The 21033-nt window shown below is 42.7% G+C and overlaps 2 protein-coding genes across 12 annotated transcripts in view; one reads left to right on the top strand and one right to left on the bottom strand.

Annotated features, from left to right (window-relative positions):
• ABCC2 (ATP binding cassette subfamily C member 2) overlaps nt 1-21033 on the top strand; it is a 291675-nt gene that overhangs the window by 145490 nt on the left and 125152 nt on the right. The gene's annotated exons all lie outside the window — the stretch shown is intronic.
• DNMBP (dynamin binding protein) overlaps nt 1-21033 on the bottom strand; it is a 149314-nt gene that overhangs the window by 93393 nt on the left and 34888 nt on the right. For 9 of the 11 annotated variants that reach the window (XR_014253454.1, XM_082425075.1, XM_082425076.1 and 6 more), the window contains exons 2-5: nt 18656-18810; nt 17014-17136; nt 16610-16786; nt 3382-5385 (exon numbers count right to left, since the gene is read on the bottom strand). Coding sequence is in view for 10 of the 11 variants with exons in the window: in XM_082425075.1 (XP_082281201.1) it covers nt 3382-5385; nt 16610-16786; nt 17014-17136; nt 18656-18800 (2449 nt within the window). In the remaining variant the exon portion in view is untranslated. Of the gene's footprint in view, nt 1-3381; nt 5386-16609; nt 16792-17013; nt 17137-18655; nt 18811-21033 lie in introns of those variants that run through there. The other 2 variants (XM_082425072.1, XM_082425073.1) reach the window with 2 other exon arrangements.

The raw sequence follows: 21033 nt of genomic DNA, 5'->3' as shown, positions 1-21033 counted from the left end.
AAATGAGTCCTCATGACATCATAATTCCAGAGTTTTAAGAAGGAGCAATATGAAGAATAGTATAAAGGCTATATATATTTAGGTGTGAGCTATACGTAAATCTATATACCGTCCTATACTTAAATTGAATCCATTCAATGTATTCCCTGTTGATCTAACTAGATTCACACTTATATGCATAAGGTGGAGCTGAATGTAAACAAAACAGTCACGTGTATCCTGCTTTAAAACCACCAAGCACAAACCAGAGCAGTCAGTTGACTACAGTTCAAGTAAATAAAGTCATACCCTTTCTTCTTATACTTAAGTCTTGCAAATTAAAAGTGCTTCTTGGGGTTTCCCTGGTGGCGCAGTGGTTGGGAGTCCGCCTGCCAATGCAGGGGACATGGGTTCAAGCCCCGGTCCGGGAAGATCCCACATGCCGTGAAGCAACTAAGCCCGTGTGCCACAACTACTGAGCCTGCGCTCCTACAGCCTGCGAGTCACAACTACCGAAACTGCGTGCCGCGACTACTGAAGCCCACGTGCCTAGAGCCCGCGCTCCGCAACGGGAGAAGCCACCGCGGTGAGAGGCCTGCGCACCTCAATGAAGAGTAGCCCCTGCTCGCCTCAACTGGAGAAAGCCTGTGCACAGCAACAAAGACCCAAGACCTAACACAGCCAAAAATAAATTAATTAATTAAAAAAATAAAAAAAAAGAAGTGCGTCTTAATTATATTTTCTTCTAATTTCTCAAACCCCTATTAAATGCCTACCATGTGATAAGCATAGCTAGGCATTTGTCCATTCATTTTCTTATTTTAAAAAAGAAGAAAAAAAAAAAAAGAGGAGGAAGGAGGAGCAATAGCTACAATAAAACCTAATTTTGGGTCTGGCACAACACTGGACTATTTTGCTACCATTAACTGTGTCTGACAAGGGGACCAGCATCTCAGCACCGACAGTCCTTAGCTCTCCAGTAGTCCAAGTTCAAAGTAACAACAGAGGAAGGAGATCTTTGAAAGTTCTGGAAGGTAGACCAGAAACTTCAATTTCATTCAGTTAAACTAAATTCAATTCACCAAGTATTTACTGAGTCTACTACCTGTTGGACACTATACCAGGTGTGTGGGAAATGACAAACCAACTAATGTACAGTATCTGTCTTCTCATTAGGCTTCAAATTTTCAAGAGGCATATAAACAACTAAATATAATCTCAATCAGGATTAGATAAATACTGTATCGAAAGTTCTTTAAATCTTATGCCTTAAATTTCAAGGTTAGAGATTGTATGGGACTGGATTGGAGGGGTAAAGCCTGGTGCTCAAACTGATTAATTCTCCCTCTTTCAAGGGACTGCTTATATTGCTGGATATACTTTTTATGAAGACAGAAAAAGATGACCTTAAGAGGAACTGTCAGTGATTGCAAGAAATAAGTACTTTCATCATACTAGCAATTGATATAAATAATACACCTATTGAAAAGCAATCAAGTCAATATTAACACAGCCAATGCTGTATTTGGTGAATGCAAATAAAGAAAAGTTTCCTGATTAAGACTATACACACCTACTGCAGGTCTTTCACAGCATTAAACTTTTAGAACTCAAAAAAAACCCAAAAAACATACTAAGAACACCAGCTGAATTGTTAAATTAGTTCTGAAAAAGAAGGTCAATCGAATAAAAAAGAATACCAGTTTCATCCCTCAGTACCAGTCCATTACTCCATATAGTCCTTTAAAAACACTGCACACTGTTTTTATGCAAGGAAGACATAATATTTCTCTGGAACACTACTAATTCTAATAAGTATCATTATTGAGAAATTCTTGCTACCTGGAATTTGGGAGAGTTTTGTTCTGTCACCTGTATATCTAATGCAAGAACAGTTTACAAGTATATCTCAAAACTCGTATGTATGGAAGGTGATGGAGAATCTGGGGCTTGCTATGGCTTTGAGGATGTAGCGCTGAGCCAAAGTTCCCTCAGGATTCCTTTTCGGGCACTCTGAAATCGTCAAGGTATCTGGCATTCCCCAAGAGTTCAGATACTCATATTAAATGAACACCCTCTTGAGGACATATCTAAGTGCTCACCCTTGTGCTTTACCTTGAGAGCAAATGTCACCACTGCCCTGTTGAGCACAAATGACCCAGGGGCCCAGTGACCTGGCTGGTCCCTAATTCATCACCCTGCATGTGCTCCAGGACACCCTCCCAGGGCCACGCCTCTGAGTTTGGAGTTCCTGCACAACTGTGCCCACTTGCACAGCAATTCTTGCCTGAGCATATTTTAGACAGAGGTTTCCTCTCTTTCTGTAATCCGTCTGCTTTCCATCTTTCAGAAAATTACTCAATTTCTGGCCTTCTGATAATACTCTTTCTTCCTGGAATTTTTTATTATTATTTTTTTCGTTCACTTTTAGAGATCTAAGGGACAAGGGGAAGTTGGTATGTGTACTTGGTCTGCCATCTTGATTTGGTCTCTCTGGGCCACCATTACCTTGTTTTTATTTATTAGGATCCTGCAACGCCTAGATCCACAGAGTGCTTTTTATTATCGACTTCCTAAGGACATGTAGGTTCAGAGCTCTCTGGCACGCATGCCAAAGGGCATGCAGTCATGCTCTCCTCAGGCCCTAGACCAGTTGCTATTATCTCACTCTTTTCTTCTTCCTACTTTATAAATTATTTCTCCTGATAGGCTGGTGAATACAAATGAAGTCTCCAGAGCCTGGTCACCCCCAAGTTAAGAGACAGCATTTGAATTTTTGAATGTGCAAGGTGGGAACCAGTAAACCATAGTAGTTAAAGACATGGGCTCAATTCCCGGTTCCCTTAGCAAGCTACTTAATCTCTACAAGTCTTGGTTTCCTCATCTATAAAGTAGCCATATGAATTAACCCAGTACCTTCAAGGTAGCTGTGAAGATTCTTTGTGACAAATGCTTATTAATACATTAATAAATGTTTGTTATTATTATTATTATTGAAACTTAGTCCCTGGACCACAAAGATACAACATATCATTTTCTCACGAGTCTTAGCCTGGAAGTCGTCAGTCCTGAGCAGAGTCTGGTTAAAGAAAGTTATATCTGGGGACTTCCATCTGCACAACTGCTACGGATGTCACAGAGGTACAGGAGGTATAAATGTCACTGAGGTCTGAGCTTTTTTACCTGAGCAGCAAATGGAGTTAGAAGGCTATAGTGGTCATAGGATACATTCAGACAGAGCCATCTAATTGTGGTGACAGAGTGAGAAATTAGGTAATAAAAAGCAAACCATTCCTTAATTGTCCATCATAGATGGTAACATATCCCTAAAAACCTGGGTAGGCTGTTACTTGGACTTGCCGGTGTCAAGAAACAAGTATATACTATCTCCTCATCACTTACCTCTAAGTTGCTGGAGTTCCATGTTCAAACTCTCAATGTTACTCTCGTAGAACTCAAGATTCTCAGGGGTCTCTGCCCTTAGTGATTCCTCTTGCTTCTCCTCCAGCAGTAAGTTCAGCTCTTCTTGAGCCCTGCAGCACATATCCAAGTCCTGTTCCATCTCCTGAATCCTCACCAAGACTAAGGGACACTGGGAAGTCTGGTCCAAAGTCTTCTCCATGTTCTCAGGGCCCTCCTTTTCTAGGGTCTCCCAGCCAGGACGGTTACAGGTTAGAAGCTTCGGGGGTACTGCATTCGTCCTCTGCTGGGCCGAGGGAGGCAGGGGAGCGGGGCGAGACGGTCGCATTGCCAAGGGTGGTTCCGGTCTCAGGTTCTGGTCCACTGGCAAATGGGGAGCAGTGGATGCTGGAGTACAGGGACGGGGTGGCGGTGGCCTTAGAGCCTTTCTCCTCTCGGGCAGCTCCTGCTGGATGATTAGCTTCGAGGAACCTCGAAAAATATCCTTTTCGGAGTTAAAGTCCATGATTGAAAAGTGGCGCAAAATTTTATCTGGTTCTGTGCCAGGCCCTGACAAGCTCTTCTCAAACTCTATCAGTTGTTGTGTCAACTTAGAATCCAGGTCCGTGTTGCCGTCTCCCTGTGAAAGTGCCATTGCTTCCACAGCAGGTGCCTTGTCTTGCAGACCAGGCTTCATCTCTGATCTCTCTGATGCAGAGCAAAAGCTGGAAGCATTTTCTTTGGGTGTGAGGTGCTTTTTCACACACCGCGCCATGCCCTGGAGTTGAGGGCTCAACTGGCTGGGTCTGACTGCCCTGGAGGCTAAACGGGAAAAGGTGCTGTGAAGAGGTGGCACTGGCTTCTGAAGGGTTTTCGGCTGGGAGTATGTTCTTCTGGGAGGTAGGCTGGAGTAGTCTCTAGTCCTTGCTTCTAGAGGAAGAGGGTCAGAGTACTGGTCGGGGCGGGGGTTGCTTCCTCCTCCTATAGAATAATACTGGTTTTTCTGCAATTCGGGATGAAAAGGTACTGGAGTTTGGGACGCAACACCATTGACCACCTCTGAAGGATCCTTTGTGGAAGAGTATTTGGCAAGAAGCTGTTCGTGCCCTGAACCTGTGCTTCTTGGGGGCCCTTCTGAGGTGCCCGTGTTCCAGTGAGAGTTTTTGTCTTCTTCATACTCAGAAGTCAGATGCTCCAGTGGGGAAGTGGATGTTTCAGAAATAACTGAGTTGGACTTCTCTGCTTTATACTCAGGAGATTCATGTCTTGTTCCTTCCACTTCTAAGGAGTTCTCCGAACAATCCAAAGATGTGTCAGGGATGTTGGTGAGGCTGCTTTCCTGCGGCAGATCCATGGTTTCCTCCACCCTTGCTTGAGGACATAACTTTACAAAGCGGTAAGGAAAGATGCCTGTCCTGCCCTTCAGTGATCCTTCTAGCCAGCCATCTTCCAGGGTCCCCAGGATTCGGATTTTATCGCCTACTTCGAAATCCAACTCATTTGGCTCCAGGGCTTGGAATCTGTAGAGGGCAATCCCGTAGGTGGCTGGCTGCTCGCCTTCCTCTTCTGGCTGTCTCTCTTCTCCTGTGTTGGTATCTACTTCACCGTTAGTAATGCAGTCATCGCAATTTCCAGAACTTACGGACTCATCCACAGTCCTCAGGGGCCCCAAAAGCTCTACAAAACCTTCCGGAAAAATGCCTCTTCGACCCTCTAACTCCCCTTCAAACCAGCCTGGTTCAGGAACTCCAATAATGGTAATCACATCCCCTTCTCTGAAGTCCAGCTCCTCATCCAGCTGGGCAGAGAGCCCCATCAGTGCCCGGGCTTGTCCCATTGAATACTCGGGAATCTGGAGAAGGGCACTCTGTGAGTGCCACTGCCGACTCTGTGAGGAGAGGCAGAGCTCCCTAACACATGAGGACGGGAAGAAGCCCCGGGCACCCCAGCAGCTCCGGCCCTGCAGCCAGCCGGCAGTGGGAGTGCCATCGAGAACCACTAGGTCACCTGAAGAAAGAGAAGAGAAGCAAAGATAATGACCTCGGTTATCACCTCAGCAGGATACTGGTATAACTAATAGTGCAACTCATCATCTTAAATAGCTACCAAATTCAAGGGAATATAAACCTAGAGTTTTAAGTGCATGAACACTTTTTGACAATTTAGTGACAATATAGTGAACATTCCTGTAAACCCATGGTTTTCAAAATGTGGTCTGCGGAACCCTGGGGGTGGATCCCTAAGATCCTTTCAGAGGGTCTGTGAGGTCAAAACTATCATATTTTCTTCATACACTTCATATACTTCAGCCAAAACAATGTAATGTGGCAAACTGAATATAGATTCAAGTAAAAGAATCTAGACTTCTTCTATTAAACCAAATATTAAAGACATCTGCAAAAAATGCAGACCAATGTTACTCTTCTCACTAAATTTTTTTTGTTTAGGAAACTAGTTATTTTTCATAAACTGTTATTTATGTTATTAATGCTAATATGAGTTTTTAAAAATAAACTGATAATTTAAAAAATGTCTCAGCTTTAACAGCTAATATGGTAAATATCAATAGACTCACACAAGCAAGTGCTCTTTAGGGTCTCAAAAACTTCTAAGAATGTAAAGGGATCCTGAGATCAAAAAGTTTGAGAAATGCTACTACCAACAACAGTCTGTACCACTGGATTCATTTATAAACGATGAAAAATATATTCATGGCCACTATAGTCCTTTGAATAGATGGATCTAATTTCTCACACCAAATTATATTCAATATCAAAAATCGAACAAAGAAAGAAATCTTCAGGAATGGGTTGGAAGTGCAGGACAACAAACTGTTCATTTATTTTCTCCAGAGCCCTTCTTTTTTTTTTTTTTTTAAACATCTTTATTGGAGTATAATTGCTTTACAATGGTGTGTTAGTTTCTGCTTTATAACAAAGTGAATCAGCTATACATATACATATATCCCCATATCTCTTCCCTCTTGCGTCTCCCTCCCACCCTCCTTATCCCACCCCTTTAGGTGGTCACAAAGCACCAAGCTGATCTCCCTGTGCTATGCGGCTGCTTCCCACTAGCTATCAGTTTTACATTTGGTAGTGTATATATGTCCATGCCACTCTCTCACTTTGTTAGAGCCCTTCTTGAACTCTCCTTATCCTGAAAATACATCATAATGAAATCTTAGAAGAATGTTCTAGTAATCGGCAGTTTGTTTTTGAAAATAACCAATAGTTCCAATATTGTTGTTTCAGGCTATCTTCACAAAATATAATCTAAACAGTTAGCATCTGCCTTATTATTGAAGAAGGTGAGGCAAGGATTTGCCCCAGTTAAAAAATTACCCTATAGTTTTGCAGCAAATTGTTTTGCAGCAAACTTTTAATTATCTGATTATGAACTATTCATTTTGTAGATTATCAGTTTTAATTTTTTTAACTAGCTCCACGCTTCTAACTTCCTTTTGTCCTCTAATTTCTTCTCTCAAAATATTTATTCCATTCGTCCTTACTCTTTGCTACCTCATCCAACTCCCATCATCTCACTCTTTTAAACCTCGCCCCAGACACTGTCTCTTCCAGTCTACCAAATGATTCATGCCAAACTAAGATTACAAATGTACCCATTTTATCATATCCCTCCCCTGCTCAAACGTTTACCATGAAGGCTTCTTCCTACCGCCTAAGGCTTCTATTCTAATAATCCTATTCTTACTACCTGAAATATATTAAAAAAAATAAGTTTGCTGTGGACACTCTCCAAAGAGGTTTAGTTAACTAAGCTACCAAAAGGCTACTCTTATGTTTTCACCTCAGTGCAAACTGGTATTCACATCCAGTCACAACCTCCCCTGGTCCCATCCCCAGCTATCCAATATTATCTCACCTCTGAGACCCTATTCCACACAAGGGGACTTTCATTGTCTCCTATAGAAGCCTCTCCATCTGAAACCTCAGCATGCTTCCCTGATAAACCTTAGAAGCCTACACACATCTTGGCCATCTGTAGCCTACTAAAGAAATTATCACTTATATCAACAATTTTGACACTTGTATTTTTATATACTACACAGCTTCTAATGTAAGATTTTCCATTTACTGGTAGGCACCCAATACATTTTCACTGATTTCATACTGTTTTGCTTAGATGTCCCTGAAAATAGGGTCTTGATCCTGTATTTCTATTTTCCTTTAATTTCTGATTCAATAACCATTGGTCAGAGCTTGGGGTCCTGGGAATTACAAGTGACTTTTCCCCCCACTAGTTCTAAGGCCATTACATCAGGACCACAGAGGGAATTCACTGGAGACATGGCTACTGTTCAGACACAGTAGGTCTTTTGGTGATTAAGAATAAAAGCGTGGTCCATTAGCCGCGCCCCGGCGGTTGCCGAGGCCGGCGCGGTGGAGTTGCAAAAGCTGCGGGTGCGGAGGAGCTGTGGAGCCGACCCCGCGAGCCGGGAGCATGAGGACCTGGTGTCTGTGTCAGATTTGTACCTGCGGGTCGGATTCTCGTCCTTATGAAATAGTCAAACAGCCTCACCATGCACCAGAAGAGTATAAACCAAAGCAGGGGGAGATTGATCTTGGTACTACCTACAAACAGCATCTTAATTCTTATAAAGTGCAGCGTGTGGCAATAGCTCGGCCTTTGGAGAGACAAGTTAAAAAAGGAAAGTTGGATACTGTCCCAACCTATAAAGAGTCATTATGGATGGAATGGGGGAAATACAGATACAGAAACCTACAAAGAAAGAACAAGGAATATATGGATGTTCTGTCGCTAAACATCTCGGTTCGGATGTGGAAAGTTCTTCTGTGCTGTATGCAGAGGCACCTGTCATCTTGTCTATTGGAAGAAATATCACCAGACCGGAGCACAGCCATCTCTCCGTCATGATTGGAGGCATCGTGGAAGCACCCCAGCGAGCAAACGTGACCATCCAATGTCCTGTAAAAGTGGATCCCTGTTGTTGCAGAATGTTTCCCTTGAAAGTGAAGGAACCTACGTCTGTACAGCCACCAATGCTCTTGGAAAGGCGATGGCATCATCCATCCTCCACTTGCTGGAGACTTTCTGGGAGCTTGGTGGCTGGACACATTGTTCTGCCACTTGCGGCCACTTGGGAGCCCGAGTTCAGAGACCCCAGTGTGTAATGGCCAACGGGCAAGAAGTGAGTGAGGCCTTCTGTGAACACCTCCAGAAGCCGCTGGCTGGGTTCCAGCCCTGTCACATCTGGGACTGCCCCTCGAGGTGGTTCACGGGCACGTGGTCAGAGTGCTCTGTGTCTTGCGGTGAAGGATTCCGCAGTCGGCAAGTGACCTGTAAGCGCACGAGAGCCAATGGAACTGTCCAGGTGATGCCTCCGAGAGCATGTGCCCCCAGAGAGAGACCTCTGGGAAGAAGACCCTGCTCCAGTCACCCGTGTGTTCAAGGGCTTACTGAACCAGGGAACCAGCTGTTCTGATTAACTCCAAGCACTACATGGCTACACGCTTGTCTCACTGGAAAATGCACAGCCCCAATTCTGTGCAGGGACGACGCAAAGCAGAGTGAGATACATCTTTCTGGAGCATCAAGTTTACTAACTAGAATTGGAAGAACCAAGGAGTTCTTGGAACAAGAACTATCCCCCTCCCCCACCAACACGGAAGACAGAAGAGTAGGGGAGGGGAGACGTGCCCCAGGAATGACAGTCCAGCCTCTGAAGTTTCACCCAGGTGGGGGTTGAGGGGCAGACCTGCAGCCATAGTGGCCTCGCTTTCGGTCGCCCGGGCTGCTCCGGACCATCCTCTGAGCTGGCCAGGGTCTTGGATACGATGCTTCTGAAGGCCGTGCAGAGAACACACTCCTCTTCCCCTGCACCGGGCCCCAGGGAGCACGACGGCCTGACCTTCCTGCCTCGGTCATCCATGGGGTTCACATGGGCTCATTTTATTATGACGCCTCTTGCTGGGCAGCTTGCAACAAAGATGTTTCAAAATAAAGTTCCAGATTCTCCCAGCCACCCCTTGCTTTTTCTGGCTGTGGCCAGAGAGAGTGGATGAGGACACACTCTCAGGCTGCCCAGCGTGGGAGGACCTTCCAGTGTTGGACACACCCAGGGGGCAGCTGCTTCCCTCTGGGGCTCCAATCCTGCTGCTGCTGGAGGTGGATGTCCCAGTGCCACACTGGGGGGCTGGGCTGGGGGTGGCAGTCCTCGACTCCAGGCTGGGTGGGGGACAGGCAGACTCACTGGTCTTCTGCCCTGCCTGCTGGTCTTCCTGCAGCTGCACATTTTTTCTCTGGTAGAGCCACCTGGTTTGCAGGGAGGACACCACAGGGCTTGGAGAAGGCTCAAGTTCACTGCCACTGAGGTCCCCGCAAGAGAAGGGCTTCACAGTTATGATGGAGACCCCCACCTTGGGTTTCACGGAGCTCACACTGCCTGTCCCAGTGTCCTGGATCTGGTCGCAAGTCAAGCCCGGAGTCCTCACCATTGTCACCTCCAGGTCCTCTTCACAGGGTGGCTGGAGTGGCTCCTTCTGGCCCATGTTCACCCATGGATGCCTCACGAGGTCAGGTAAGGTGCCTCTGTCACTGGGGTTGAGGGCAATCATTTTTTGTAATAGATCCCTTATCTCCAAAGACAGATAAGGTGGGATGGGGTACTGCCCTTGTAGGATTTGCTTCCGCAGCTCCTGGAAGTCTTTTCCCACAAAGGGCCGGGACCCAGTTACCATGGCGTAGAGCACTACTCCCAGGCTCCACACGTCCGCCGCAGGGCCGCTGGAGCTCTGCCCCAGGAGGAGTTCCGGGGCAGCATAAGGGACTGTGCCGCAGATCGTGTCCAGTAGGCCAGTGTCATCACACTTGTTGCTGAGGCCAAAGTCTGTAAGTTTGATATTCATGTTGGAATCAAAGAGGAGGTTCATTGGCTTCAGGTCCCGGTGCACGATGCCCCTCCGGTGGCAGTGCTGCAGCGCGGAGACCAGCTGCTGGAACGGGCCTCGGGCCTCTGCCTCTGTCATACGGCCATGGATCTTCAAATAGCGGTACATGTCCCCCCCACTGAGGTACTCCATCACCAGGAAAAATGTCTCCTCCGTGTCAATCACCCCCAGCAGTTTTACAATATTGGGGTGATTCAGAGCCTTCATACTGCACACTTCCCGGGAAAGTGCCTGGACACTTGAGAAGTTCTGACGCCTTTTCTTAATGACCTTGACAGCCACCTGTGTCCCGGTCAGAATGTGCCGGGCCAACTTCACTTTACCGAAGGTGCCTTCACCAATGGTGCGGAGGATCTCGAAGTCATCAATATGAGCCTCCTTGTCAGCAGAGTTGGCTGTGAGGCCCTGCATCACGGTGATCTGCTAACTACACTGACTGACAGCACGACCTAGCAATGCTAACTACGCTAACTAACAATGCTAACTGTACTAACAGTGCTAAGTGTGCTATCTCTACTAACAACGCTAACTACGCTAACTGTACCAACAGCGCTAACTAGCACTAACTACACTAACTACGCTAATAAACTATTAACTATACCAACTGTGCTAACTATACCAACAATACTGACTATGCTAACTGTAGAGAGAAAAATGAGACAAATAAAAAAGAGTAGAGAAAAGAGAAAAAAAAATCAACAAAATGGCAGAAACAAGGAAAAAACAAGCTAACTGTAGGTCCAAGGCCGTCAGGTCACCAAAAGCAGCTTCCTGGGCTCTAAGGACCAAAAACCTGGGCCCAGCTTTCTCTTTTACAGGGCTTTGTGAAGTACATCACAGTGGTGCACTCTGAGGTCAGAGCAAGAAATGGACCCATCACAGCTGGGGATAAACCACAGTGGTTTTCTCACTTTTTGAGTTCAAGGCCCCTTTACACTTAGGAAAAAGGATCCCAAAGAAACTTTTCTTCACGTGTGTTATTAGATATTGGTATTCACTTTGTTATAAATTAAAATCTGTAGGATACTTCAGTGGCCTTTTTATTTCTAGTTTGAAAATGTGTAATAATTTTAAAGACCTCATAATGTCTACACTTGAAATATTCAATTCCTTTTCCTTAAATTCTGGTCTCAAAATAATGTTACAACTTAACTGACTTCACGATACTATACAAAATGTTCTGTTGCATAAGGCATGATAAAGTACATTATGAAAGTCTATGAAGCTGAGAGAAGATTTCCCAGGAAGGTAGGTCATGAGCAGATTTCTCATCAGGAGCCTCGGAGGCCAGATGGCATGGCTCAATGTACTTGAAGTGTTGAAGGAAAGAAACCGTCAACCAAGAATCCTATATCTAGCAAAACTTTCCTTCGAAAATGAGGGAGAAATCAAGACATTCCCAGTTAATCAAGAGTTGAGAGAGTTCTTAACCACCAGACCCGCCTGCCACAGGGAGTTCTTCAGGTTGGAGTCAAGGACCCTGGACAGTAACTCAAAGCCTTATGAAGAAATAAAGACCTCTGGTAAAAGTAGATAGACGGGCGATGAGAAAAGCCAGTACTATTGTAACTTAGGTTTGTAGCTCCACTTTTTGTTTTCTGTTTGATTTAAGAGACTAATATATAATAAAACACACACATACAAATCAACAACAACAACAAAAAAAAGGATAAAAGCGTGGGCTTCCCTGGTGGCACAGTGGTTAAATCTGCCTGCCAGTGCAGGGGACACGGGTTCAAGCCCTGGTCCGGGAAGATCCCACATGCCGCGGAGCAACTAAGCCCATGTGCCACAACTACTGAGCCTATGTTCTAGAGCCCACGTGACACAACTACTGAGCCCGCATGACACAACTACGGAAGCCTGTGCGCCTAGAGCCTGTGCTCTGCAACAAGAGAAGCCACCGCAATGAGAAGCCCGCGTACCACAACAAAGAGTAGCCCCCGCTCGCCAAAACTAGAGAAAGCCAGCGTGCAGCAACGAAGACCCAACGCAGCCAAAAATAAATAAATTAATTAAAAAAAAAAAAAGAATAAAAGCGTGCCAAAACTCCCACTCTCCTGGCTTTGAAATGAACTGTCTTTCCTTCCTTCCTTCTTTCCTCCCTCCCTCCCTCCCTTCCTTCCTTTCGGCTGCATTGGGTCTTCATTGCTGCATGCGGGCATTCTCTAGTTGCGGCGAGCAGGGGCTACTCTTCATTGCGGTGTGCGGGCTTCTCATTGTGGTGGCTTCTCTTGTTGTGGAGCACGGGCTCCAGGTGTGCAGGCTCGGTAGCTGTGGCTCGCGGGCTCCAGGGTGCAGGCTCAGCAGTTGTGGCGCCCGGGCTTAGTTGCTCCGCGGCATGTGCGATCTTCCCGGACCAGGGATCGAACCCTTGTCCCCTGCATTGGCAGATGGAGTCTTAACCACTGCGCCACCAGGGAGGTCCCTGAACTGGCTTTTTTAAATCTGCAGAATTAGAATATTTTCTTGTTTTACCAAATCTTCATGAAACCCTTATAATAGGGTTTGTTTTCCTATTTTCAGTTGGGTGACTGTTTTTTTCCTTTCCTTCTTTCTTTTTTTTTCTTTTGGCCATGCCACACGTCTTAGTTCCCTGACCAGGAATCAAACCCATGTCCCCTGCACTGGAAGCACAGAGTCTTAACCACTGGACTGCCAGGGAATTCCGAAAACAATTTTGTTTGTTTTTATTTTGGCCGTGCTGTGCGGCTTGCAGGATCTCAGTTCCCCAACCAGGGATCGAACCCGATCCATGGCAATGAAAGCCTGGAATCCTAACCACTAGGCCACCAGGTAACTCCCTGGGTGACTGTTTTGATAAGCTTTATTACCTGGCAGATTGTCATTCTGTTGATTATTTCTACATAATAAAGGTTTTGTTTTTTTTTTTAAGTCATAATCTAGGCCCTGAAAAGCACTTTAGAGATAATTTTGGTGAACACTTTTATTTTATAGCCGTTACTGAGTTTTTTGCATTCCTACGCCTTAGGAATAGAGGCTGCTTAGTGATCATTTCTAAACTTCAAAAACAACAATGTGAGGAACTCCTGGAATAGAGTGAACAAATTTTGAGAACAAAAAAATAGGAAGTGGGGTGACTCTTAGGGTCAGTCTGAGCCTTTTGCTTATGCATGATTAATCCCAGCCACCACGCTGCTTGTTTCTTCTGGTTAGATTTTTTTATTCGAATGAGAAATGCATTAAGAATAAGATGATAAGAAAGAATGAATGTCCTAGAATCTGAATATAAGTAGTTTGACTTTGCAGTATAAAGTCCCTCACTGAAATCTTCTGCCCAGGGACTCTGTACTCTATGCAGACCGACCACTCTTTACCTGGGTTTCCACATGAGCCATATCAGAACCTTAATCCTGATATCTCACACACATGGCACCACAGATTTATGACACAGTGCTTTAACTGATAATTATCATTTATCTATTTATTTGTAAATAAATTTATCAATTTAATTTTCATTGGTCTTTTCTGGGGGTTGAGAGGTGGCCTAGAAGCATGAGCTTATAGGCAAGGGATAAGCATTCTGTGTTGTGTCAGGCAGTTAAATATTTCATCACTCCCACTAATTTTTTTTCTCCCCTCTTTCTCTGCCTTTTCCTTGTTGTTTTGTTTTGTTTTTTGTTTTTTCTCTCTTTTTCCCCCTCTTTATTTTCTAGGACAGCACCTACATTGATCTAAGAGACAAACTTGTTTCTGAATTTAAATATAACTCAAAATACAGGGAACAGACCAAAACAAATGGAAAGCTTTGGGAAAAGGAGAAAGGGTGACACCTGCTGGAAGAACCACTGGTGGTCTGGATTCCAAATAGAATCTCCCAGGGAAAATGTACATACACACAAAACTTCACATAATTATCAGGAAACAAGGTCCCCCGAAGCACATCCATGAACCCCAAGAATCCCAGGTTGAGAATAATAAAATAGCTAATCTTTATTGAGTGCTTACCCTCTGCCAGATGCATTACATGTATAACCTCATTTAATCCTCACAACTACCCTGATGTAGGTATTATTATTTGTAGTCAAGGAAACTGAGGCCAAGAGAACTTAAGTAATTAGTACAGAATCACAGTTATTGAGTTGTGAAGTTGGATTTAAATCTAGGGCTATCAGAATTCTTATCCCCTAAACTATATTGCCTGCCCTAAATACATATATATTTTTAATAATATAATTTTACAGTTAAAATATGTAATTTTTTCTCTTATAAATCTCGATATTTCTGAAAGGTTAAGTAAATAACAACTAAAGGCAGCATGGTAAAATAAAACAGATCTCAAACATTATCCCACATGCTCTTAAAGGTTTCCAAATCCCTCCTGACATATATTAAATCACAGAAGAGGAGAAGCTTCAATGCTACACTGAAGGACCAAAGGAAAGGCAAAGAAACAACAGGGAACTAGATTAATAGTACTAGAGGACAGGGATAAAGGAATGTATATACTCATGAGCGGAGACACTGATCTAATGGAAAAAGCAGAAGGGCCATTTTCGGTCTAAGAAGTAGAAGGGCCATTCTAAGCAGTAGACTTGAAAATCAGGAAGCCTAGATTCAAGTCATCAACTATATATAGTATAAAACAATACTTTCATTTTTTTTAGTGATTTTGTTTCTAACTAGTAAAATATCTGTTATATATATAGAAAACAAGAGAAATTAAAATCATTTCTGTGTCTCAAGCTAAACTTCCCAGAAAAAGACAAATTGTGTAGATACACCTACTTGCCCCATCCTCAAAGGCTATTATGTTCAAATCGGAAGACATACAGAGCTAAAAGATGTGAACAGCATAGAAGGAAAGAGAGCTGAACAGTCAATGTGTTTACTGGCAGCACAGTATCACAGAAGATAAAACCACTAATAATTAGTACATCTCTTTCTATTCTCTCTTTTCCTATGTATCCCCCCTGCCCTGCAGCCTCTTCTTTTGAGCTCTGCTTATGTTTTTCAGCTCCGCAGCCTTAACTTGTTAAAAGATAGTCAAGATAAGATCTACAGACTCCAGGACCCAGCCTGACCTTGAGTCAGTCTTGGTAGAGGTGACTTGTGGCTGAAAGGTCCACACCAGGGTCTTCCTGAGAATCTCAGGTGGCCCTGGGATTCCTGAGGTGGAATTTAACTTCAAATCAAGTTCAGAACACATCAGTCCAGTCTTCCCAGGAGAGGCATTCAGCAGAAAATCTGTTTAGTACCTAAGACTTGACTATGCAAGATATATTATGAAGCAAAAAAACTAATTCCAGAAGCCACTTCCTCAAATTCCTCAAATGTTGTAGACATACTGTATATTCCCACATAGTACATTGTTATACACAGTATTTGCTCCAGGAACCAGGTGCAGGAAAAAACAATGCCCGGCCACCCACATCCTCTGCACAGCTCTGGTGGAAGCCACTGTGCTTTGGCCCTTTCTCCACGCCCTCTGACTGGTCTGACGTGGACTCAGCCCTCCTCTGGGAGAGCTGTGAGTAGGGACAGATATGAGGCTCCCTACTATAACATCTTCATCTATTTCTGTCTGTCTTCCCAACGCGGATTAGCAAAAAAGCACACAGAACAGAGGTAGAGGCTTAGTGTAAAGTGAAGGCAAGAAACTCTGAAAGCTGATTTTGAGGATTAAGGTCAAAGTCCAATATTCCTTTCTTCTCACTGACTAAGGGTTAGGGACTTTGCTAGGTCTCTCTCCCCACCTCTGCACTCTCTCTCTCCCATATGTGTACATGGTTTAAGAAATTAAGCCTATCCCTTTAGTGCCATACTCAAAAGAGTAAGTAACAATAGTAATAACATACCTAATAAATTATACAATTTTGATGACTGTTGTGAGTCATCATAAAATTGCACTGATCATAAGCTTCAGTTTGTGGAACACTACTGGCTTCTGTGCTTATGCAGAAATGTATGGACTTAATCAAGTACATGTGCCGAAACAGTTTAGTCACTCTTTAGACGTTCATATGTCTATCAGAGTGTAAGAAGTGAGAAATACTTGGAATATCACTGAGACATGGCTATGACCATCCGTTTTAAACCACTTCCTTTTAAACTGGTTCTGATGAGAACTTTAATAACATTACCTAATCGTTGAATAGCAATGGAGCTGTTTTGCATCTCTCTCTTAATCTGCATACCGTAATTCCTGCTCTACTATTATGCATTAATAAATAGTATGTTGTTAGCAAAGTCATATCAATTTTTACGGGAAAAAAAGATAACTGTAGTCTGAAGTGTAGCTACAACCTGGGGCAGTAGAAAGAGAATACTGGACTTACAAATAATCAGGTGATGTAACTTCACATTCTGAGGCCAAAACTTCTCAACTGCAGGTAACATTCTTTGAATCTCATTCGCATTATTATTATCATTTTTTTTTTTTTGGTAAGTGGAGGAAGTCATTTTCATTACTTTTAAAATGCAGTTAATAATACCCACTTTGCTACCTGCCAGGTCTGTGCTGAGAATGAAATGAGAATGTATTTGTGAGAAAAAATGCTGTGGAAATTATGAAATGCTACTCAAATACAAGGCATTATTATTGTCAGCACTCTCTTGCTATTATTGAAGACTCTCTAGAGGTTAGTCACTTATAAAAATTCAAAAAAAAGATCTAGTTGTCAAAATGGACTGACTCCACCAATCTTATTTTAAACAGTCTACTCTTGGATGATCAACTTACCTCGATGGAGGGAAAGGCTGTTCAATTCTAGGGATGTAAATTCACAGATACAGACAAACAGTCTCTCGCCCTCTTTTAGACTGGGAATGGTAACAACTTCCACAAAACTGCTGGGGAACTGTCCTGAAAATAAAAGCAAACATTTCCAATATTAAAATTGCTTTTTTTCTGTCTGTGTACCAGGACAAAAAACTTTCTTCTGAGCCCATTTATAAACCCTGAATTGAAAACTCACTGAGTACTCATCGCTGGAGAATATATTGTAGAAAACGTGCAGTGCACAAAATTAGGTGCATGCAGAACACAGAGAGTGCAATTCAATTCAATGAGCATTTATTGGGTGCCACTCTGTCAAAGGCACACTGCAGAGGGGAAAATGAGTAAGACAGTCTTGGCTCTGAAAGATCTTAAAATTTGATTCAGACATAAAATCTAATTCAGACATAAACAATAATTCAGTTTGAAATCCAGTGTCACATCCTAGGTACACAAATTGCTATGGAAGTTCAGAGAAGGTAGGAAACGGGTCAGGAAGAAAATGAAAAATTTTATGAAAAAGACTACAGTTGAATCTGAAGATTGGCAGGGTTTTAACAGGTAATAGTAGACAAACAGGACCTGTCAGTTGGAAAGCATCGTAAAGTTTAGTTGATTCCACCTTCTAACTATCTCTTGCATCTGTCCACTTATCTCCAGATTCACCACCTCGGTCCAAGCCATCAACACCTCTCACCTGGATTACTGCAACCACTTCCCATCCCACCTCCCTGTCTTTGGTTTTGCCCTTTCCTATCATTCTTCAATCTGCAGCACTGAGCTTTCTAAAAGACAAATCTGATTGGGCTTAAAGCACATTTACAGTATCCTGTTTCCATAACTCCTTTCCATGGCATGCGCTGTCCTCCATGACCTAGGTTCTGCTCATCTCCCCACGCCATCTCCCCCCGCTCAACCATTCACACTTCATGCCAGACTGAACTTTCTCAGTCCCTCCATGTTCTTTCTCTCTCATTCCAGGGCCTCTGAATAAGCAATTCTCTCTGCCTATCGTCTTTGCCTTGCTAACTCCTACTCACCATTTTTATCTCACCTGAGATGTCACTTCTACTGGGAAATAATCTATTATCTCCCAAATGTGGCTTAAGTATCAATAAGAGTCTGTTCTAAGGACTGTATGATATACTCCAGCCCAGACTTCCATAAATATATATAAGTTAAAGATTGGATTTAACATAGATGCATAGTGTAGGGGAAAAACTTCCAGCCTTCCCTTGGCAAATTCATAAAAGAAACTGGTGCTAACGTGTTTTCAAGAATAGAAAAAAGGAAACCAGGTGCATGGAAAGTGGGAGTTAACTGCATCTAGGGTAGAGGGCAGATTTAATAAATTTAGGACACCCACGAATCTAGGAGGGCAGCTGGTACCTAACCATGTCAACCTTTTAAAGGAACCAGTTAAGGAGAGACGCAGTGATAACAGATATTCTCTCCTTGCTGGTAGAAACCACAGTAAACACACACAGAAAACACAAAAGGATCTGAAGTGTATTTATTGGGCTTCCCATTAAACCTTTATTTTTAATATGGAAAGAAGGGAGGGTCTGTGGTCTATTTTGTACGTGAGGAATTATGAACCTCTTACCTGTCACATCCTCTTTCTTTCCTAGAAGCCAAAATTCATCCACCACTGCCAACACCTCAATAACATCTCCCACAAAGAGTGGCAGTTCTTCTGATACGCTAGGGCAGAAGTCAAAGATGGCTCGAACCACTGAGCCGGCCTCCATCTTTTATAACCTGGAAAGAAAGGTGGAAAGAAATGGGAAAGCATAAGTATTTAAGACACTGTAATATATATTGGTATCTTGAGAATTATCATTAAGATATAAAGTATCTTATTAATAATAAATTATTATTAAGTTTATATAAGACTACTTATAATGAAGTCAAAGCTAAGCAAATAAGAAGTTTGTGCTTTTAAAAAATCAAAATACTGTCTCATTTCTTTAAAAACAATAATTTCCTCATACGTTTTCATTTAATTCTCCAAGTCATTCTGGAATTGAAAAAAAAAGTGACCTATAGCTATGTGGAATAGAAAACATGTAACTTGGAAATGTAGACTTTCCAATATGCTTGAAGAAGGCAATATGGGAATTAACATTTTTAAGGTACGAGGCAAGAGGGTACTCTTAAAATATGGCATTTAAAAAGTAGGGATTTTAAACATGGCATTTCATCTATTCCCCATAACTATCTTTTTTTTGCTTATCTTTTTCCCTTTGTATTTCCCCATGTATTTTATTTATTTTATTTCTTCTTCAAGTTTTATTGAGATATAATCGGCATACAGCTCTGCATAAGTTTAAGGTACAAAGCATAATGATTTGACTTACATACAACATGAAGTGATTATCACAATAAGTTTAGTGAATGTCCATCATCTCATACAGATACAAAATGAAAGAAAAAGAAAAAAATGTATTTTTCCTTATGAGGATGGCTCTTAGGATTTACTCTCTTAACAACTTTCATACATAACATACAGCTGTGTTAATTATATTGATCGTGCTGTACATGCCATCCCTAGTACTTATTTATCTTATAACTGGGAGTTTATATCTTTTGACTGTCTTTGACCAATTCCCGCCCCTCCGCCCGCCCCACCTCTGGTACCCACAAATCTGATCTTTTTTTCCATGAGTTTGTTTGTTTGTTTATTTTTGAAGTATAGTTGACCTACAACACTGTCAGTTTGTTACACAACTTAGCGATTCAATATTTCTATGCATTTCAAAATGATCACCACGATAAGTCTAGTTATGATATGTCACCATACAAAGATATTAGTTATTAACTATATTCCCCACACTATACCGTGACTCGTTTATTTTACAACTGGAGGTTACTTCTTAAACTCTCTCACCTATTTCTTTCCTCCCCTCACCCCCCTCCCTTCTGGCAACCACCTGTTTGTTCTTTGTATCTATGACTTTTTTTGTTTTATGTTTGTTCATTTGTTTTTTAGATTCCACATATAAGTGAAATCATACAGTATTTGTCTTTCTCTGACTTATTCATTTAGCACAACACCCTCTAGGTCCATCCATGTTATTGAAAATGACAAGATTCCATTTTTTTATGAATAATATTCCATTGGCATGGAATATTCCATTCCATCTTCTTCATCCATTCATCTATTAATGGGCACTAAGCTTGCTTCCATAGCTTTTGTAAATAATGCTGCAATGAACACAGGCATACATATATCTTTCTGAATTAGCTTTCTTCAGATAAATACCCAAGAGTGGAATTGCTGGATCATATGGTAGTCCTATTTTTAATTTTTTGAGGAAACTCCATACTGTTTTCCATAGTGTTTGTACCAATTTACATTCCCACCAACACTGCATAAGGTTTCCCTTTTCTCCACATCCTCGCCCACACTTGTTATTTATTATCTTTAACAGCCAATCTGACAGGTATGAGATGACATCTCACTGTAGTTTTTATTTGCATTTCCTTCATGTGCCTGTTGGCCACCCGTATGCCTTCTTTGGAAAAATGTCTAGATCCTCTGCCTGTTTTTTGTGTTGCTTGTTTTTTTGACGTTGAGTTGGATATATCATTTGCAAATATCTTCTCCCATTCAGTACGTTTTTGTTTTGTTGATAGTTTCCTTTGCTGTACAAAAGCTTTTTTTTAATATAAATTTATTTTATTTATTTTATTTTATTTTTGGCTGCATTGGGTCTTGTTGCTGCGTGCGGGCTTTCTCTAGTTGTGGCGAGTGGGGGCTCCTCTTTGCTGCGGTGCACGGGCTTCTCATTGCGGTGGCTTCTCTTGTTGCAGAGCATGGGCTTTAGGTGTGCGGGCTTCAGTAGTTGTGGTGCACAGGCTCAGTAGTTGTGGCTCACGGGCTCTAGAGCACAGGCTCAGTTGTTGTGGCGCACGGGCTTAGTTGCTCCACGGCATGCGGGATCCTCCTGGACCAGGGCTCGGACCCGTGTCTCCTCCATT

Source organism: Balaenoptera physalus (assembly GCF_965194825.1).
Source record: "Balaenoptera physalus genome assembly, chromosome: 14".
Lineage (NCBI taxonomy): Eukaryota > Metazoa > Chordata > Mammalia > Artiodactyla > Balaenopteridae > Balaenoptera > Balaenoptera physalus.
The sequence above is the reverse complement of the archived record's forward strand: the minus strand, read 5'-3'. Positions and strand labels throughout refer to the sequence as shown.